At 44.1% G+C, this 18258-nt stretch overlaps 1 protein-coding gene across 5 annotated transcripts in view; it reads right to left on the bottom strand.

Annotated features, from left to right (window-relative positions):
* Nucleotides 1-18258, bottom strand: part of SMARCA2 (SWI/SNF related, matrix associated, actin dependent regulator of chromatin, subfamily a, member 2) — a 272034-nt gene that overhangs the window by 93604 nt on the left and 160172 nt on the right. For all 5 annotated transcript variants that reach the window (XM_056522637.1, XM_056522643.1, XM_056522627.1 and 2 more), the window contains exons 19-23: nt 11737-11979; nt 9730-9843; nt 9112-9219; nt 3697-3783; nt 1052-1098 (exon numbers count right to left, since the gene is read on the bottom strand). In XM_056522637.1, the coding sequence (XP_056378612.1) occupies nt 1052-1098; nt 3697-3783; nt 9112-9219; nt 9730-9843; nt 11737-11979 (599 nt within the window). The remainder of the gene's footprint in view (nt 1-1051; nt 1099-3696; nt 3784-9111; nt 9220-9729; nt 9844-11736; nt 11980-18258) is intronic.

Genomic DNA, 18258 nt, shown 5'->3' on the forward strand with positions numbered 1-18258 from the left:
CTTTGTGTGTCCACTCATAGCGGCGTATTTCCCGCCGGCAGTCATGAGTGGACACACTGAGCTACCCAGCCGCAGCAGTGATGGATATATTTGCCATATATTTGCCATATTTACTGCTAGCCGACCAAGGACCAATCAGAGAGGTCCCTGGTCCAGCCAATAACTTGTAGGGGTGCGGTATATAAATGGGGTCACTTGTGGGGGTACTGTTCTGCCCTGAAAGCCAAATGGCGCTCCTCTCCTTCTGAGTCCTACCACGCGGCCAAAGAACCATATATGGCCTAAGCGGGGGTATTTCCAAACATGGGACAAGCAGCTAAATAAACTATAGGGTGCATTTCTTTCAATATCAGAAGTGATGTACAAAAAATATGCCCCCCAAATGATGCATTTGTGAAAAAAAGCTAGTTTCGATTTTTTAACACTGACTTTGTAATAATTCCTGCCAAAAAACTATGGTATTAAAATACTCACTGTACCACCTAGCGAATACCTTGAGGGGTCTAGTTTTTAAAATTGTGTCATTCGGGTGGAGGGGCTTGGGGGGGGGTTTCCCATGTTCTACTACTTCTCAGTTGCTGCAAACCTTGCTTAGCACATAAAAATAAGATGTACTTTTCAAATTTTCAAAATGTCAAGTAAATTTGTTAGGCCTCTAATACATCTAAAATGTGAATAATAATTTAAAAAAAGTTGAGAAAATAAAGTTGACATATGAAATTATAATTTTTGATAAAAAAAATAAACCTTATGTATAAATATATGCCACCTATTAACGTCAAAATAACAAAAAATCGTCTTCACGGTTTCTTGCGTTGTAAATAAAAAAAATACAATTGATATCGATTAACTTTTACTATTTTCATGTAGTACAACTTGTGACAAAAAAACAATGTCAGAATTGTTTTCATTGACAAAACATTACCAAAGTTATTCTCAAATAAAGACATACATCCCAGATTTGAAAAAAACAGGCCTGGTCTTTGAGGGGTGTACAGGCTTAATTAGCTTGGTCCTTAAGGGGTTAAATTCAATTATAAAGCCAAATTACCCATTGATGATCCCATTAGCATATCCCAGATGTTCAGCAAAGGATTCCTGTAAAAACAAACAAATTATATTTAGAATGCAGTTATAGGTGCACTCTGAATTTTCACAAACAATATACAGCCTTTAATCCAACTGAGTCTTAGTAAGGTGCTACAATGATCGCGTAATTTAATCCCCTATTAAACTATGGCAGTCGGTAACAGTAGATCTGTCATGGCAGCCACGACAGCCTAGAGATGGCCTCGGGCGGCAATAACAGCCATCACCTGCAAGCCACTGAGTTGCAGGGGAGTTAGCAGGACCCCTGAACCATCACTGATGTGTAATGCAACTGTCTACATGCCACTGTTAGCATTGGGTGCAAAATTTAGAAAATTAAATAGCCAGCATCAGAGCTTGCTCCCAAGGCCACTCCCTATAATAGTGCCATAGGTTAAGGTTTTAAAGTAGACATGATAAAATAACAATTTTGCATCATATTTTCTTATAGCTCTGTGTTGTGCCCTCCTCTCCAGTTTTTACTACAAGTGTTTGACTAAATAGCCAATAGGGCATTACCAGCCAAGTAAGGCCATAACTATAAGCCCATGGATTGGCTGTAGTTTTGAAGACTGAATTATTTTAGGCACAGATGATGGCACCAGGATTAGAGGACTTTAGTTACATGTGCAAATTAAAAGGGGTACAAATTATAATTTTTTTTAAAATCAACTGGTGCCAGAAAGTTAACCAGATTTGTAAATTACTTATATTTAAAAATCTTAATCGTTCCAGTACTTATCAGGTGCTGTATGCTCCACAGGAAGTTCTTTTCTTTTTTAATTTCTTTTCTGTCTTACAACAGTGCTCTCTGCTGACATCCATGTCCATGACAGTTCCTAACATGGACAGAGGTGTCAGCAGAGAGCACTGTGGTCAGACTGACAAGAAATCTAAAAAAGAAAAGAACTTCCTGTGGAGCATTAAGCAGCTGATAAGTACTGAAAGGATTAAGATTTTTAAATCAAAGAAATTTACAATTCTGTAACTTCCTGGCACAAGTTGATTTAAAAAAAAATTGTTTTCCACCGGAGTACCCCTTTAAAAGGTAAAGTAACACCTAGATTTGTGTTTACTTTTTAGAGACAGTTACAAAAAATATTTTTTTTCTAAATCTGTTTCTGTTTTATGACAACACTTTACATTTTTTTTATACATTATTATGGAGGCATACAACTTGCCTGAGCAGTTGCCTTCCTCTTGCCTTGCTTTATAACAAGCCCCATGGACACAGGCAACACCCCTCCTGCTCTTAAAGTAAAAAGCTCTGTATCATAGCTTTCCCCTTGCTTACATTGTGTGATCTCCCGGCAGGAGAAAGTGGGTGTTCCTCAGCAGGCGCAACGTCACTGAAGCCTGCGAGAGCTGTGCCTCACCATGCCTCGCACGCACTTCCTGAGTTTGGTCTCCTGCCAGGCCAGAGACCAAACTAACTGTTTGACTTGTGGAAGGGAACAAAACAGGGTAACCTAGTGGCCGTTTTTTCAATCACATTAAAAACATATCAAGGTTAGGAAATTTTAACAGCTAAAGTGTCTTATACAGTGTGTTGGGGACATCGCAAAAACGGCAACCCAGCAGCACTGACTGTTTCAGCTGCCACCGTACAGCAGTTTAATGTGCCCCGCTGAATGACATGTCCCCGCTGCCCCAGCCAGTCATTGCGCCGCTGCCCTGTGCCGTTGCTCTCTGTCACCACCATATCCAATAGGCGGCGTGAGGTCAGCGATGTGATAAAATATAGACAGTAAAATGGAAAGTTAAAAAATTTTTTTTTTTGGGTGAACATAAAAACTTGATTTAAACAATAGGTAAATTATTGATGACATATTCCCTTAAACTCCCCTGTGCTGAAGGAACTCCTTCACCTCAATGTTCCTGCTTTTAAACGTGTACAAATATTGCCAAATCTAAACTCCCCCAACAACTTGTAGTCACCTGGACCTAATAAGCAAATCTTGATGGCTGCATAAGGAACAGACGTTGTTCCTTACTACCATCACTGGTCACCCTCCAAAGCAGGAACCCTGTTTTCACACAGGAAAGGGGAACCATAAATGTATTGCTGCTATGCGGACTAGCATACCGCTGTGTTTTTGTGTGGGAAGGTTGCAAAGGGGTTCAGACTGCAATATTTTTTTTTGGGCCCAGAGGTACTATGTTTGAATAAAACAAAACAAACAATGGTCTATCAACGCTTATGGATTAATATCCAATATCTAAGAAGTCTAGGCTCCTCCCCTGGCACCACTAAGGTAGTTTACTTACCCTCACAGGCTGTTTCTTTAATAGAAAGTCAAAATGTAATGTAGTGTAACAGAAGCCATGAGCAGATAGCATTTTCAAACGCAACAATTTAGGGTGTGCCAGAGATACAGAATATTCAGAACTCTGACCATTTACACTACATATATGAAAAGGGTTTTCACATCCCTAAAATAAAAAAGCACCAAATTTATGTTCCCACAATGCTGTTGTCAGTAATCTGTTGTTGCCACAAGAGTTCTCCCACCAATTCCTGTTGTCCTTGCATGACGATGACATTTTTTATTATATACGGCTGACAAATATACAGTATACGTTAATGATTAGAGTAGCAGGACTTGCCTCAATATGCTGGAATATGAAAGGGTGGTTACAAATCTTTCGTAGTTGCATGATGGTATTCATTAGAGTCTTGGCGCCACCTTTTCCCTTTAGAATAATACACAAAACAATCATTTCAACACCATATCAATCATTGTAGTCATTAATTACCAACACATTTTGTAATAAACTATAAACCACAATACAGACCAAGATGCAAAGACTTTACTGCAGTGCGCAACTACTCTACATAGAAATACACAGAATGCATTAATTCTAACAAATAACTGTGACACTCATAGTTTCCCCATCATCAGCATAAATGTCTGTGACTCTAGATAGCAATTACAGAAAGTGTAATCACCATTGGTTGTGTTAATTGTAATACTAGCAATATAGTTTACATCATAGAGTGTGAATCCTGTAACAAAAAAAATGTGCGTTGAACCAAAAAGGAAGTTGAAAATGGGGACACTAGAGCACCTTAATGACATTATGAGCAAAAATATTAGCAGAAACAAATCTAGTGCTTCCATGCACTTCATTAATCATCATAAAATGTAAAATCGATTATTTTAGAATATATGGCATTAAAAAGGAAGAGGAGATCTTAAACACAATGTGCTAAACAGAGAAGCAGTTTGGCAATTCACTTAAGGGACTACAGAACCGCAAGGGTTAGATGTAAGAAAAGAGCTTCTATTTGACTATTAATAGATAGGGGTGTCTAACTAATTATTTAACTATTTGGTTTTCAGTGCAGATTCAGTTTTTAAGGGTACTTTATGCATTATCTCCCTTTTATACATTTTGTATGGTTTGGATATGTACAATTATAGCATTTTAACCAGCACTTTGCATATTAAGGGATAAGCAAGAGTTAAACCTTCATCTGGTGTTGAAGGATATATTATCCAAGGTGTGCTAGCAGTAAGTATCCTTGACAAAGTGCGCATGCTCCCAAAACGTGTTGGGGCATACATGGGAAACTCGCTTTGAGCTTGTTTTGGAGTTGTAACATTGTTTACCCAATAAAGGACAAGTTTTATTGAAGAGCTTTATCATGAAATTGTAATCATTGGAGGACACAGAAGACCATGGGTAAATGACTCTTAGGGCAACAAACTAATAAATAATGGGTGGGTGCCGTGTCCCCCAATGGATCCTCCGAGAAAGAGATTTTACATTATGAATAAAAATAAATCGCCTTTTTATGTTCTGCTCCACTGGGGGACACAGGAACCGTGGGACGTAACAAAGCAGTCCCAGGGGTGGGAAACAGAACCCAGCCAGAGAATCAGGCGGAGGGCAACGTCACAGCCGCCTCCAACACTTTACGACCAAAACTGGCATCAGCAGAAGTGTGCACTTGGTAAAACTTGGAAAACGTGTGCACGGATGACCAAGAGGCCGCCTTACACACCTGCAGGGCCGAAGCTCTGTTGAATACCGCCCAAGAGGCCCCAACAGAGCGGTGGAGTGAGCCGTAACCCAGAAAGGGGGAACCTTCCCCTTAGAAAGATAGGCCTCTGATATGGCAGACCGGATCCACCGGGACATAGCAGCCTTAGAAGCTGGAAGCCCCTTGCGCCGACCTTCCGGAATGACGAAAAGCGGATCAGAGTGCTGAAAGGAAGAGGTGGCCGAGAGATAAACACGCAGAGCTCTGACCATGTCCAAGTTGTGGAGAGAGCGCTCTTTAGGGTGAGACAGAGCTGGGCAGAAAGAGGGAAGGACAATATCCTCGTTCAGATGAAAAGGGGAGACCACCTTCGGCAGAAAAGAAGGTATCGGCCGAAGCACAGCCTTGTCCTGGTGGAGGACCAGAAAGAGGGGGTGAGGGTCGGCAGGATAGAGCCGCCAATTCAAACACCCTGCCGGATGGAAGTCATGGCAATGAGAAAGGACACCTTCCAAGAAAGGAAGCGGAGAGAGATCTCTCAAAGGGGTTCAAATGGGGTGACTTGCTAAGTGCTGAGAACCAAATTCAGATCCCAGGGAGGAGTGCGAGACCTATAAGGAGGAGTCTCGCATGCCACACCCTGAAGGAAGGTGCGAACATGTGGACCACAAGCCAAAGGGCGCTGAAAAAGAATGGAACCAAGTTCCAAACATGTTTCCAGACCCAACTGCAGAAAGGAAAGCAGGTTAGGCAAAGAAAAAACAACGGGAGACAGGGAACGAGCCTTGCACCAAAATAGGCACGCCAGATCCTGTGATAAATCCTGGCAGAAAACGGTTTACGCACCGGAAGCATGGTGCGAATGACCCAGAGAGAGAAACCGCGAGCCCTCAGACCAGCAGCCCTGAACCGTCCGGTCCTGAAACCCCTCGAGAAGGCTTGCATCGGTCGTTGGGGGGGGGGGGGGGGGGGGGGGGGCAGACGAATCCGGCGGTGGAGGGATCGAAGAGACTTGTCCCACGGAGGCAGGATGGCCCACTGAAGAGGGTGGCACCGGAACTGAGCAAAGGGAATGGCTTCCATGGCCGCCACCATACAGCCCAACAACTCTATGCACGAACAGATGGACACAGACCCCGGGAGAAGCAATAGGCGGATTCTGGATAGAAGAGCACTCTGCTTGTTCGGTGGAAGTAGAACCCAAGCCTTTTCGGTGTCAAATCGTAGCCCCAGGAAAACCAGAGACTGGGAGGGAGAAAGGTTGGATTTCTCCCGGTTGATCAACCACCTGAAACTGGTCAGGGTCTGAAGAGTGATATGGAGACTCTCCTGATTTTGGGCAAAGGACGGAGCTTTGATCAACAGGTCATCCAGATAAGGAAGCACCGACACCCCCAGAGAGCGGAGAATGGTGATCGCCGCTGCCAAAGACCCTGGGGGCTATGGCCAGCCTGAAGGGCAGGGCCACAAACTGAAAATGACCTGCCAGAACGGCAAACAGCAGAAAACATTGGTATGCCAGAAAAATAGGGATGTATATAGGATAAGCAGAGCAGGCAGAACAGGTGGACTCAGCTGAACCACCTGGCAATGTAGTTTTACAGCCCGTGCAAGCATAGTAAGTGACCAAGGTGGCGACTGCCCATCTGGGAGGTGGTTTGGAGCTGGGGTCGGACATGGAAAGAACAGATAAGTCAGCCAACCCAGAGAAAAAAAAAAGGAAAAAGCTCACCCAGGTTCCTGTGTCCTGAAGCAGCAGAGCAGCAGTGCAGGGGGGGTCCCTTGCAGTGGTGTAGGTCCCTTGCAGAGGTGGAGGTCCCTGACGAGAAGGAGAACCCTTGTTCCAGAAGCTGCAGCAGCAGTGCGCAGGAGGAGGAGAAGCAGGAGCAGCAGCGCGCAGGAGGAGGAGCAGCAGCGCGCAGGAGGAGGAGCAGCAGCGCGCAGGAGGAGGAGCAGCAGCGCGCAGGAGGAGGAGCAGCAGCGCGCAGGAGGAGCAGCAGCAGCGCGCAGGAGGAGCAGCAGCAGCGCGCAGGAGGAGCAGCAGCAGCGCGCAGGAGGAGCAGCAGCAGCGCGCAGGAGGAGCAGCAGCAGCGCGCAGGAGGAGCAGCAGCAGCGCGCAGGAGGAGCAGCAGCAGCGCGCAGGAGGAGCAGCAGCAGCGCGCAGGAGGAGCAGCAGCAGAGCGCAGGAGGAGCAGCAGCAGAGCGCAGGAGGAGCAGCAGCAGAGCGCAGGAGGATCAGCAGCAGAGCGCAGGAGGAGCAGCAGCAGAGCGCAGGAGGAGCAGCAGCAGAGCGCAGGAGGAGCAGCAGCAGAGCGCAGGAGGAGCAGCAGCAGAGCGCAGGAGGAGCAGCAGCAGAGCGCAGGAGGAGCAGCAGCAGAGCGCAGGAGGAGCAGCAGCAGAGCGCAGGAGGAGCAGCAGCAGAGCGCAGGAGGAGCAGCAGCAGAGCGCAGGAGGAGCAGCAGTAGCAGTGCGCAGGAGCAGCGTGCAGGAGTGCGCAGGAGCAGGATGCAGCAACAGAGCGTAAAAAACAGCAGCTGGTAGAACAGAATCCCTGAGGAGAGCAGCTGGACAGTGTCTGCAGCGCTCGAGAACCACGTGACCGTGAGGGATCAGCCTCCCCCCAGGAGTGCAAAGCCTCCCATAGGTAGAGGGACCCAGAGGGAGGAGACCTGTGCCTGTGATTGGATAGGCGCATGACGTGCGAAAATAGGGGGCCGAGAAGCAGGGCTGAAGACCCGGACTAAATTTTCATATGCCTGCCGGCTGCGGCCCCCGCTCCGGACATACGTGCAGCCGGAATGATACAAAGACCGGCTGCGGTCTCTGAAGTAAAAATTGCGCAGCGGCAGGGGCCACGTGCGCATAAAACGCCGCGGCTGAACAGAGAGCCGGAAAAGAATGCCGGCAGTCAGAATAAAGTATAAGAGGGGACACTGGGCTCTCAATCAGGCTCCCTCCCCCAGAAGTAAAATTAAAGAATAATAAAAAATGATAAGGAATCCCCAGGAGAGGGGGTTGGGGATAGAGGAGAGGGAATAGGGATACTTACCCATAAGATGTCCCGTTATACTCACCTCTGAAGTCTTCAACCTGACTGGTGCCACCTGCTTCATACCAGGCTGCAAAAAGCGGGGCAAGCAGGGAGCATACTTTATGGACTGCGCACTTTGTTCGCAAGTGGAGGACCGGGCAGTGCCATGCTCCTGTCGCCCCAGCCTAGAAAAAATAACAAAAAGGAGAGAAAAAAGTAACTCTAATAACACTACAAAATAATAAAAAGACCAGGTCTGGAGAACTCCAGGCCCGTGTCTGCCTCCTACTGACACTAAGCTAAAACTAATTAGCTTGGAGTCAGTGGGTGGGGTATATCCTGCCAGGAGGGGTAGACTTTTTTTTTTTTTATTAAGGCCTAGTGTCATCCTTTTAGTGGCAACAAGATATACCCACGGTTTCTGTGTCCCCCCAATGGAGCCGAACGAGAAAAAAGGATTAAACTGTCTGTTTTCATGTGTGATTCCAATATTTAGATGAAGTGCTTGGTGATAAAATAGTGCCAGAAAGGTACCTCAAGCGAAACATTCTCTCCCGTCAGAAGATGAAAGTAGGTATGCTGGATTTTATAGTGACAATCTTTAGTTTGTGTAGCAGAAAAGTTTCTGCCACAAGTATCCCAGCATTCTAATCTTTTCTTTACATTAAAAAATATGCAAGCTCAGCTGAGTTAGAGGTAATCTAAACTGTATTGATGGCTTCAGTAAAATCACTATGCAGTGATATTTTCATATTACCCCCCCAAATCATGGTCTCCTTATACCAGAATAAATTTTAATACATGTTTTCAAACTTCAGTCCACTGGTGAGCTTGTTAATAAAATTATTATTTGCACTAATACATCGTTTTAGAAAAATGAATAGATTGCCTCTTCCTACAATCGTGTTGAGCTTATACCTGTGGATTATGAAAGTTAGAACGTAAACACAAAAAATAAACACATATTGATCCCCAATGTCACATACAGCCCTCATGTACATACCTTCTTATCTTTCTCTGAACCGTCAGTAAGGAGAATACCTTTTCCTTGCATATGGCGATACAGAATCTTCTGGAGGGCTGACATGTCACATTTAATTACATATTCAACCTATAACAAAAAAGACAAAATTCTTCAAACAAAACCACTAACAAAAGAGTCTTAAAACAGAAGACAATCAATGTCCGCCCTCATACTGTGGACTATCTAATTAACTGGACATCCCAAAAAAAGGAAAAATGCACACATCAATATAGCAGAAATTTTCCAATAGATGGAAACCATAAGTCTAGTATTCACACAAAAAGAAAGAGAGTAGGAAGTTATTTTTGTTTCTGGACAAGCAATTATCGCATTATAACTAGCACAGTCTTCATGCTAACAATACTAGTGCCTGTGGGTACAAGAGCACGTCAAGGCTGTAATACACAGCTGTAACCCAACTCTAATACAAAAGATATAAGGAAGCCGATTTTGTCAAACAAACACTGACAGGGCATGTTCCTCTCATGTGACTTGAAGTTCTGTGCTGTGAATGGGAACTGATGACATTCAACCATTATTGCTCCTTCCTGATATTGCTCATCCATAAAGGGCTTTACAACTGATGTCCTGACAAACCTTTTCTGGTAACTGTGACTCCACTTCTTTTTTCAACCGTCTCAACAAGAAGGGACGCAGCACTTTATGTAGACGGCGGATAATCAGTATAGTTTCTTCTTCATTTAAATCCACCTAGTAGCATGACCATATAAAATATTAGTAAAATAAAATATTAATCCACAAAAGCAGGTTGTACAGGGAACAAAGTACTGTAATTAAATACAATTGAGAGTCATAATGGGAGTACTTCTGCAATAGGAAGCATTCCCTTTCTTGATGATAGTAGGGCTCCCAGCAATCAGAGCTATTAACTGGTTAACGACTGGCTAACTGGGCTGCCGACTCGAGCCCGCGTCATACCGGCCGGCCCCAAGCTGATTCTTATAGCTGAGAGCCGGCGTTAATAGCTGACATGCGGCGATTACTGGAGCGGACTATTAACCCTTTATATCGCCTTTAGATTGTCCAGTGGGGTGGATCCCCCCCCCCCCCCCACAGTGCGATCGTGGAGGGCGATCCACTTCTGAGGTAGCCGGAGGGCCAGGCTTTATCAATCGAGCGCAGAGCACACAGATCAATGTGGTTTCATGGAAAGTATAAAAGTATAACTAAAAGTATATAAGAAAATTTTTTTTTTAAAACACACGCGCACACACATTAAAAGGAAAACTGTCAGCTTTCTCCCCCCGCACTAACCAGTGGTACTGGCTGGTAGTGCAGGGGATGCTGATTAGTTTGGTCCTTACCGATCCGCCGCGCCATTCGGCCGTAATCTCTATTTTTTGAATATACAAATGAGGTGCTAACTGGCACCGGCTGGGTTTCCCAGCTAATCAATATTCCTCCCCGCTCTCTTCATTACAGAGCGGGGAGAAGAGGGAGAGGCGGAGGGAGGGGAGGAATATTGATGAGCTGGGCAGCGCTGCGGCCTGCGACACTGACATCAGAGTGCCAGTTAACCCTGCAGGTGCCAGTTAGCACCTCATTTGCATATTCCGAAAATAGAAGATTACGGCCGAACGGCGCGGCGGATGCGGGCACGGTAAGGACCAAACTGATCAGCGTCCCCCCACACTACCAGCCAGTACCGCTGGTTAGTGCAGGGGGAGAAAGCTGACAGTTTTCCTTTAACTCCTTCCTTATTAAAAGTTTAAATCACCCCCCATTCCCAAGTTCCATATAAAAAATATATAAACATAATAAAAATAAACACATGTGGTATCGCTGTGTGCACAAATGTTCGAACTATAAAAATATAAGGTTAATTAAACCACGCGGTCAATGGCGTACACGTAAAAAAAAAAAAAAAAATCCAAAGTCCAAAATTGCGTATTTTTGGTCACTTTGTATACCCTAAAAAAAATGTATAAAAAGTGATCAAAAAGTCAAAACAAAACAATCATGGTACCGATAAAAACTTCAGATCACGGCGCAAAAAAATTAGCCCTCAGGGGTCAGAAGAGGACAATTTTAAACATCCTAATTTTGGTGCATGTAGTTACAATTGGGTATCATTGTAACCATATGGATACAGAATAAATATATGGTGTCATTTTTACTGAAAAGTGCACTTTGTAGAATCGGAAGCCCCCAAAAGTAACAAAATGGCTTTTTTTTCCCCCAATTTGGCCCCAAAAAAGTTTTTTTTTACTGGATTTGTTGTAAATTTTGTTGCGATATGATTGAGGTCATTACAAAGTACAATTGGTTGCACAAAAAATAAGCCCTCATATGAGTCTGTAGATGCAAAATTGAAAGATTTGATTTTTAGAAGGTGATGAGGAAAAAATAAAAGTGGAAAAACCTGTGGTCTTAAGGGGTTAAACTAAAGTGCTAGTAGACTGCCAACTTAGAACAGTGAGTCTTATTAAAAAAGGTTAAACATCTATGCAAAGTGTACAAAATAAAAAGCTGAAAAGGCCTCTGAGAAAAGCTTAAGTATTAAGGACATGTCTAGTTTTGCTTGCTTCTACTCCACAATATTATATAAGGTTTCTAGTCCCATTTACCAATGAAGCACATTACCCTCTCTCCTGTCATGGCAAATGGAGCATTGAACCACTGTTCAAAGGTGCTGCAGCTTTTAAAGATCGTGGGCAAAAGGAAATTCAGAAGGGCCCAAAGCTCAGGTAGTTTGTTCTGAAGCGGAGTGCCAGTTAAAAGAATACGTCTTGGAGCCACATAATGGGTGTTCAAGACTTGTGTTAGCTTGCAGTGGTGATTCTTCATTCGATGTCCTTCATCTACAATCATGTACTTCCATCGTATCTAAAAGGACAGAACTCAGTGAAAAAGGGTCTTCTTACATTATCATGTTTCTTTGTATTTCTTTTTTTCCCATTCATATCGTTTTTATTAAAGTTTTTGATACATTGTGTAATACTAGAACTACATACATTCTCAAATTACAAAAAAAATCCCCTGCCCACCCCCCACATTGTTTGTTTGGGTTATACATTTGTATTGGGTTATTAGGTTTAACGACTTAAAGCAGTCCAAAAGTTATGCTCACCTGTATCCCAAACAATCATGTCTGTAGACATCAAAACTACATTGCGTACATGTATAAATACGATATTTTATTATATTTCCTTAACTGACATTACATGTTGAAAAAAAGACACGTGTACATGCTTTTACGGGATGTATAAAGAGATGATCAGCTTGCTCTGTTCTTGTAATATAGCATCTCCTCCTTTCTCTGGCCGGTGTCAATGTTTCTTAGTTTATTTAATTGTAACTTGTGTCACAAGGTCATTTTTTCTTCAACTGGCTCAAGCACACGAACAAGGTGTGGATTTTCATATGCCAAATTAAATAAGGCAAGGCGACTAAGAAAAAGCCAATGCAATGCAATTCAATTACCAAGACCGAATGTACCAACCGTGTTATAAGAACAGAATGTGTACAATAAGTATAATTTTATCTGCAACTTGCACATATGAATAATTTGGACAGCTACCCAATATACCGTGCCAGGAGTCAAATGTTTTGGCAGATTCTAAGTTGTGGCCAACAACTTCAAATAGCAAACTCTCATCAAATCTTATTCATGCATTAATAGGATTATAGCACAATTCAGACATATCCAAACATGAATAAATGGGCAACTTGCAAATACCGTATATTATTAAAAAAATAAATAAATAAAAAATAAACTGCCAGGAAGTACAGATGGCTCTTATTTCCATCCATTAGTTATACTCTCACTGCCCCCCTGCATGTCAGTGACTGGGAGCAGTATGACATTGTATCAGTTGCCCCTCCTCACTGAAAATTTCCAACACACTACCCAGTCACTAAAATTCCCACACACACACTGTCCCCCGCTATTCCCCTTCTCCCCCACACACACTGTCCAATCACTGACATCCCCCCAACATACTGCCCCATCACATGCCCCCCAGACACACACACAGACCCCGTCACTTACCTGCCTCCCACACACTGCCTTCGTCACTTACATGCTCCCTACATACTGGCTCTGTCATTTACATGCTCCGCACACACTGCCTCTGTCACCTATATTACTCCCCCCGTCATTAATATGCCCCCATCATTTACACTCCGCCCGTCATCTACATGCCCCCCATTACACTGCTCCAGTTATTTACATGCCCCCAATTACACTGCCCCCGTCACTTACATGACCCCCCACACACTGACCTAACAAGGACCTAGAGGGGTGGGAGGTTTATTGGGTTGCCGTCTCTAAGAACCTCTGTCACCCGCCCCACAACCTTTTCGGGTACGCCTTCAGCTGTAATGCAGATTCATGTAAAATCTGGCAAAATAGAGCTGTGGCTGGGGGCATTAACATAGCGGTGTCGGTATTTTGCCAGACTTGAATTTAAATTTAAGAGACCGCCATTATTGATTTTTTTTTATGCATATCCCTGGTGTGCTGCTGTACCCCAGGTTGGGAACGGCTGCTTCATGGTAACTAAAACACAGTTCAGTATCATCTGACTCGGTGTTCATACTTCCTTCTTCCTACTGACCAACCAAATTTGTAATCAAGAAGGAGTAAACATCTCCCATTTCAAAAGTTCAGCGGCAGGAATTTTATATATTTATTTATTTCTGTGTGTGTGTGTGTGTATTATATATATATATTTCTATTTAACTGGTACCTAGTGAACATAAACCTTAATGTTATTTTAATCGATTGGTGCCAGAAAGTTAAACAGATTTGTAAATTACCGTATTTATCGGGGTATACCACGCACCGGCCTATAACACGCACCCTCATTTTACCAAGGATATTTGGGTAAAAAAAAAGTTTTTTACCCAAATATCCTTGGTAAAATGAGGGTGCCTGTGTGTGCATGCGTATACCCCGATACACCCCCAGGAAAGGCAGGGGGAGGGAGGCCGTCGCTGCCCGCTTCTCTCCCCCTGCCGTTCCTGGGGTCTAGAGCCCTGCTGCCGCCGCTTCTCTCCCGCTGGCTATCTGCGCCGCTGCCTGTTCTCTCCCCCTGACTATCGGTGCCAGCGCCGATAGCCAGGGGGAGAGGAGCGGCGCCGGCAATGGGGCAGCGGCACCGATGGCCAGGGGGAGAGAAGGGGCAGCCGGCCCATTGCCGGCGCCTCTGCCCCGTTGCCTCCCCCATCCCGGGTTGTATAATTACCCGTTGCCGGGATCAGGTCCGCGCTGCATCAGGCCTCCGGTGTGCGTCCCATGCGTCGTTGCTATGCACTGCACGGCGCAATGACGAGTGATGTCATTGCGTCTCGCAGCGCATAGCAATGACGCAGGGGACGCACACCGGAAGTTTGCCCCCCCCCCCCCCCCCATTTGAATGTACAGGGTACATTCACACGGACAGGTTTACAGTAAATTTCCTGCCTCAAGTTTGGGCTGCACCGCAAACTCCTAGCGGGAAACTCACCGTAACCCGACAGTACGCAAGTACCCTAAAAACACTACACTACACTAACACATTATAAAGAGTAAAACACTACATATACACCTCCATACACTGTGTCCCCCCCAATAAAAATTTTAAATGTCTTGTATGGCAGGGTTTCCAAAACGGAGCCTCCAGCTGTTTCAAAACAAAAACTCCCAGCATTTCTGGACAGCCACTGACTGTCCAGGCATGCTGGGAGTTTAGCAACAGCTGGAGGCACCCTGTTTGGGAATCACTGGTGTAGAATACCCCTATGTCCACCCCTATCCTAATTTAGTCCTCAAATGCGCATGGCGCTTTCTCACTTCGGAGCCGTCTTATTTCAAGGAAACAGTTTAGGGCCACATATGGGGTATTGCACTACAAATTTTGGGGGTCTTTTTTTCCTTTTACCGCTTGTGAAAAAGAAAAGTTGGGGGCTACACCAGCCTTTTAGTGTAAAAAAAATAAAAAAATTTACACTAACATGCTGGTGTTGCCCCATACTTTTTATTTTCACAAGCGGTAAAAGGAAAAAAAAGACCCCAAAAATTTGTAACGCAATTTCTCCTGAGTACGGAAATACCCCATATGTGGGCGTAAAATGCTCTGCGGGTGCACAACAAGACTCAGGAGTGAGAGCGCACCATGTTCTTTTGAGGCCTAAATTGGTGATTTGCACAGGGGTGGCTAATTTTACAGCGGTTCTGACAAACGCAAAAAAAATAAATACCCACATGTGACCCCATTTTGGAAACTACACCCCTCACGGAACGTGACAAGGGGTATAGTGAGCCTGAACACCCCACAGGTGTTTGACAAATTTTCATTAAAGTTGGATGAGAAAATGAAAATAAAAAAAAATTTTCACTAAAATGCTGGTGTTACCCAAAATTTTTCATTTTCACAAGGGAAAATAGGAAAAAAAAAATTTGTAACCCCATCTCTTCTAAGTAAGAACATACCCCATATGTGAATTTAAAGTGCTCTGCGGGCACACTACAATGCTCAGAAGAGAAGGAGCGCCATTGGGATTTTGAAGAGAAAATTTGTTCGGAATTGAAGGCCACATGTGTTTACAAAGTCCCCATAGTGCCAGAACAATGGACCCCCGACACATGTGACCCCATTTTGGAAACTACACCCCTCATGTAATGTAATAAGGGGTACAGTGAGAATTTACGCCCCACAGGTGTCTGACAGATTTTTGGAACAGTGGTCCGTAAAAATGAAAAATTTAATTTTTCATTTGCACAGCCCACTGTTCCAAAGATCTGTCAAACGCCAGTGGGGTGTAAATACTCGCTGCACCCCTTATTAAATTCTGTGAGGGGTGTAGTTTCCAAAATGGGGTCACATGTGGGGGGGGGGGGGTCCACTGTTCTGGCACCACGGGGGGATTTGTAAACGCACATGGCCCCTGACTACCATTCCAAACAAATTCTCTTTCCAAAAGCTCTATGGCGCTCCTCCTCTTCTGAGCATTGTAGTTCGCCAGCAGAGCATTTTACGTCCTAACATGGGGTATTTTCATGCTCAGAAGAGATGAGGTTACAAATTTTGGGGGTCATTTTCTCCTATTACCCCTTGTAAAAATGTAAAATTTAGGGGGAAAACACGGACATTTTCTTCATTTACACCTCCGATTTTAACGAAAAGTTGTCAAACACCCGTGGGGTGTTAAGGCTAACTGGACCCCTTGTTACGTGCCTTGAGGGGTGTAGTTTCCAAAATGGTATGCCATGTGGGGTTTTCTGCTGTTGTGGCACCATAGGGGCTTTCTAAATGTGACATGCCCCCCAAAAACCATTTCAGAAAAATTCACTCTCCAAAATCCCATCGTCGCTCCTTCCCTTCTGAGCCCTCTTACTGCACCCGCCGAACACTTGATATACACATGAGGTATTTCCTTACTCGTGAGAAATTGGGTTACAAATTTTGAGGGCTTTTTCTCCTATTACCTATTACCACTAAAAATTCAAAATCTGGGTCTACAAGAACATGCGAGTGTAAAAAATTAAGATTTTGAATTTTCTCCTTCACTTTGCTGCTATTCCTGTGAAACACCTAAAGGGTTAACACACTTACTGAATGTCATTTTGAACACTTTGAGGGGTGCAGTTTTTCTAATGGGGTCATTTGTGGGGTATTTCTAATATGAAGGTCCTTCAAATCCACTTCAAAACTTAACTGGTCCCTGAAAAATTCCGATTTTGAAAATTTTGTGAAAAATTTGAAAATTGATGCTGAACTTTGAAGCCCTCTGATGTCTTCCAAAAGTAAAAACATGTAAACTTTATGATGCAGTCATAAAGTAGACATATTGTATATGTGAATCAATGTATAATTTATTTGGAATATCCATTTTCTTTATAAGCTGAGAGCTTCAAAGTAAAAAAAATGTCAAATTGTAAATTTTTTTATCAAATTTTGGAATTTTTCACCAAGAAATGATAAAAGTATCGACAAAATTTTACCACTAACATAAAGTAGAATATGTCACGAAAAAACAATCTCAGAATCAGAATGAAAGGTAAAAGCATCCCAGAGTTATTAATGCTTGAAGTGACAGTGGTCAGATGTTCAAAAAATGGCCGGGTCCTTAAGGTATATTTGGGCTGGGTCCTTAAGGGGTTAAGAGAATATTGTTAAGAAGGAAAAAGGAGATTTTTTTGTTCTCACCGTAAAAAAATCTCTTTTTCATAGCCATCATTGGGGGACACCTTACTGATTGGTATATGCTCTTGCCACTAGGAGGCGCTGACACTAGGGAAAAAAAAGTCGGCTCCTCCCTAGCAGGATATACCCGCCCACTGGAAGTGAGGTAACCAGTTTTGTCACAAAGCAGTAGGAGAAGCCAACCAAGGATATGTCCGAAAGACCCTAGAAAAGAATCTCGGATAAAAAAAACAACAACCGAATAGGATCATCTGGACGAAAAGTGAAGAAATGGGTGGGTGCGGTGTCCCCCAATGAAGGCTATGAGAAAGAGATTTTAGGGCGAGTACAAAAAAAAAAAAAAATCTCCTTTTCTCGGTCACTCTTCATTGGGGGACACCTTACAGATGGGACGTACCAAAGCAGTCCCCTAGGGTGGGAAAAAAAACAACCACCAGAGAAAAGGAATCAGTCCCGAAACTGAACTCACGTGTACACAAGGCCTGCGGACGAGTCCCCAGGCTAGAGACAAACGAGGCACAGAAATTGGGCTCCCGGAAGATCCCCCGTCCACGGGCCATAAAGAGACAAAAAAGGTCTGGTGCATGAGAACAAAGACCTAAACAGCTGCAGACCCAAAAACCCCTGTCCCAGGGGCCCACCATGAGTACCCGGAAGGCGACAGTAGCCAGGCTGGTGTTATCGGGATGACTGGAACGCTCTTTACCTAGGGAGGAATGAACCCCGAACGAAGAAGGAGCGGATCGCCCAGAAAAGGGGGATCCCGGGCACCGGAGAGACCGACATGGAAACTAGAGAGGTCTGATTCACCCGGAAGATGAACTGGTAAATCAAACAGCCAAGGAACAAGCGGAACACCCCGAAAGGGAACATCACCGAACACTGGCGTGGCCGATATGGGAAATGGAGGATCCCGAGTCACCTGGAAGACTCCTATGTGAAAAGGAAAACAGTTGTCCGCGAAAACTCTCCGGAC

Source organism: Hyla sarda, chromosome 1 (genome assembly GCF_029499605.1).
Source record: "Hyla sarda isolate aHylSar1 chromosome 1, aHylSar1.hap1, whole genome shotgun sequence".
Classification (NCBI taxonomy): Eukaryota; Metazoa; Chordata; class Amphibia; order Anura; family Hylidae; genus Hyla; species Hyla sarda.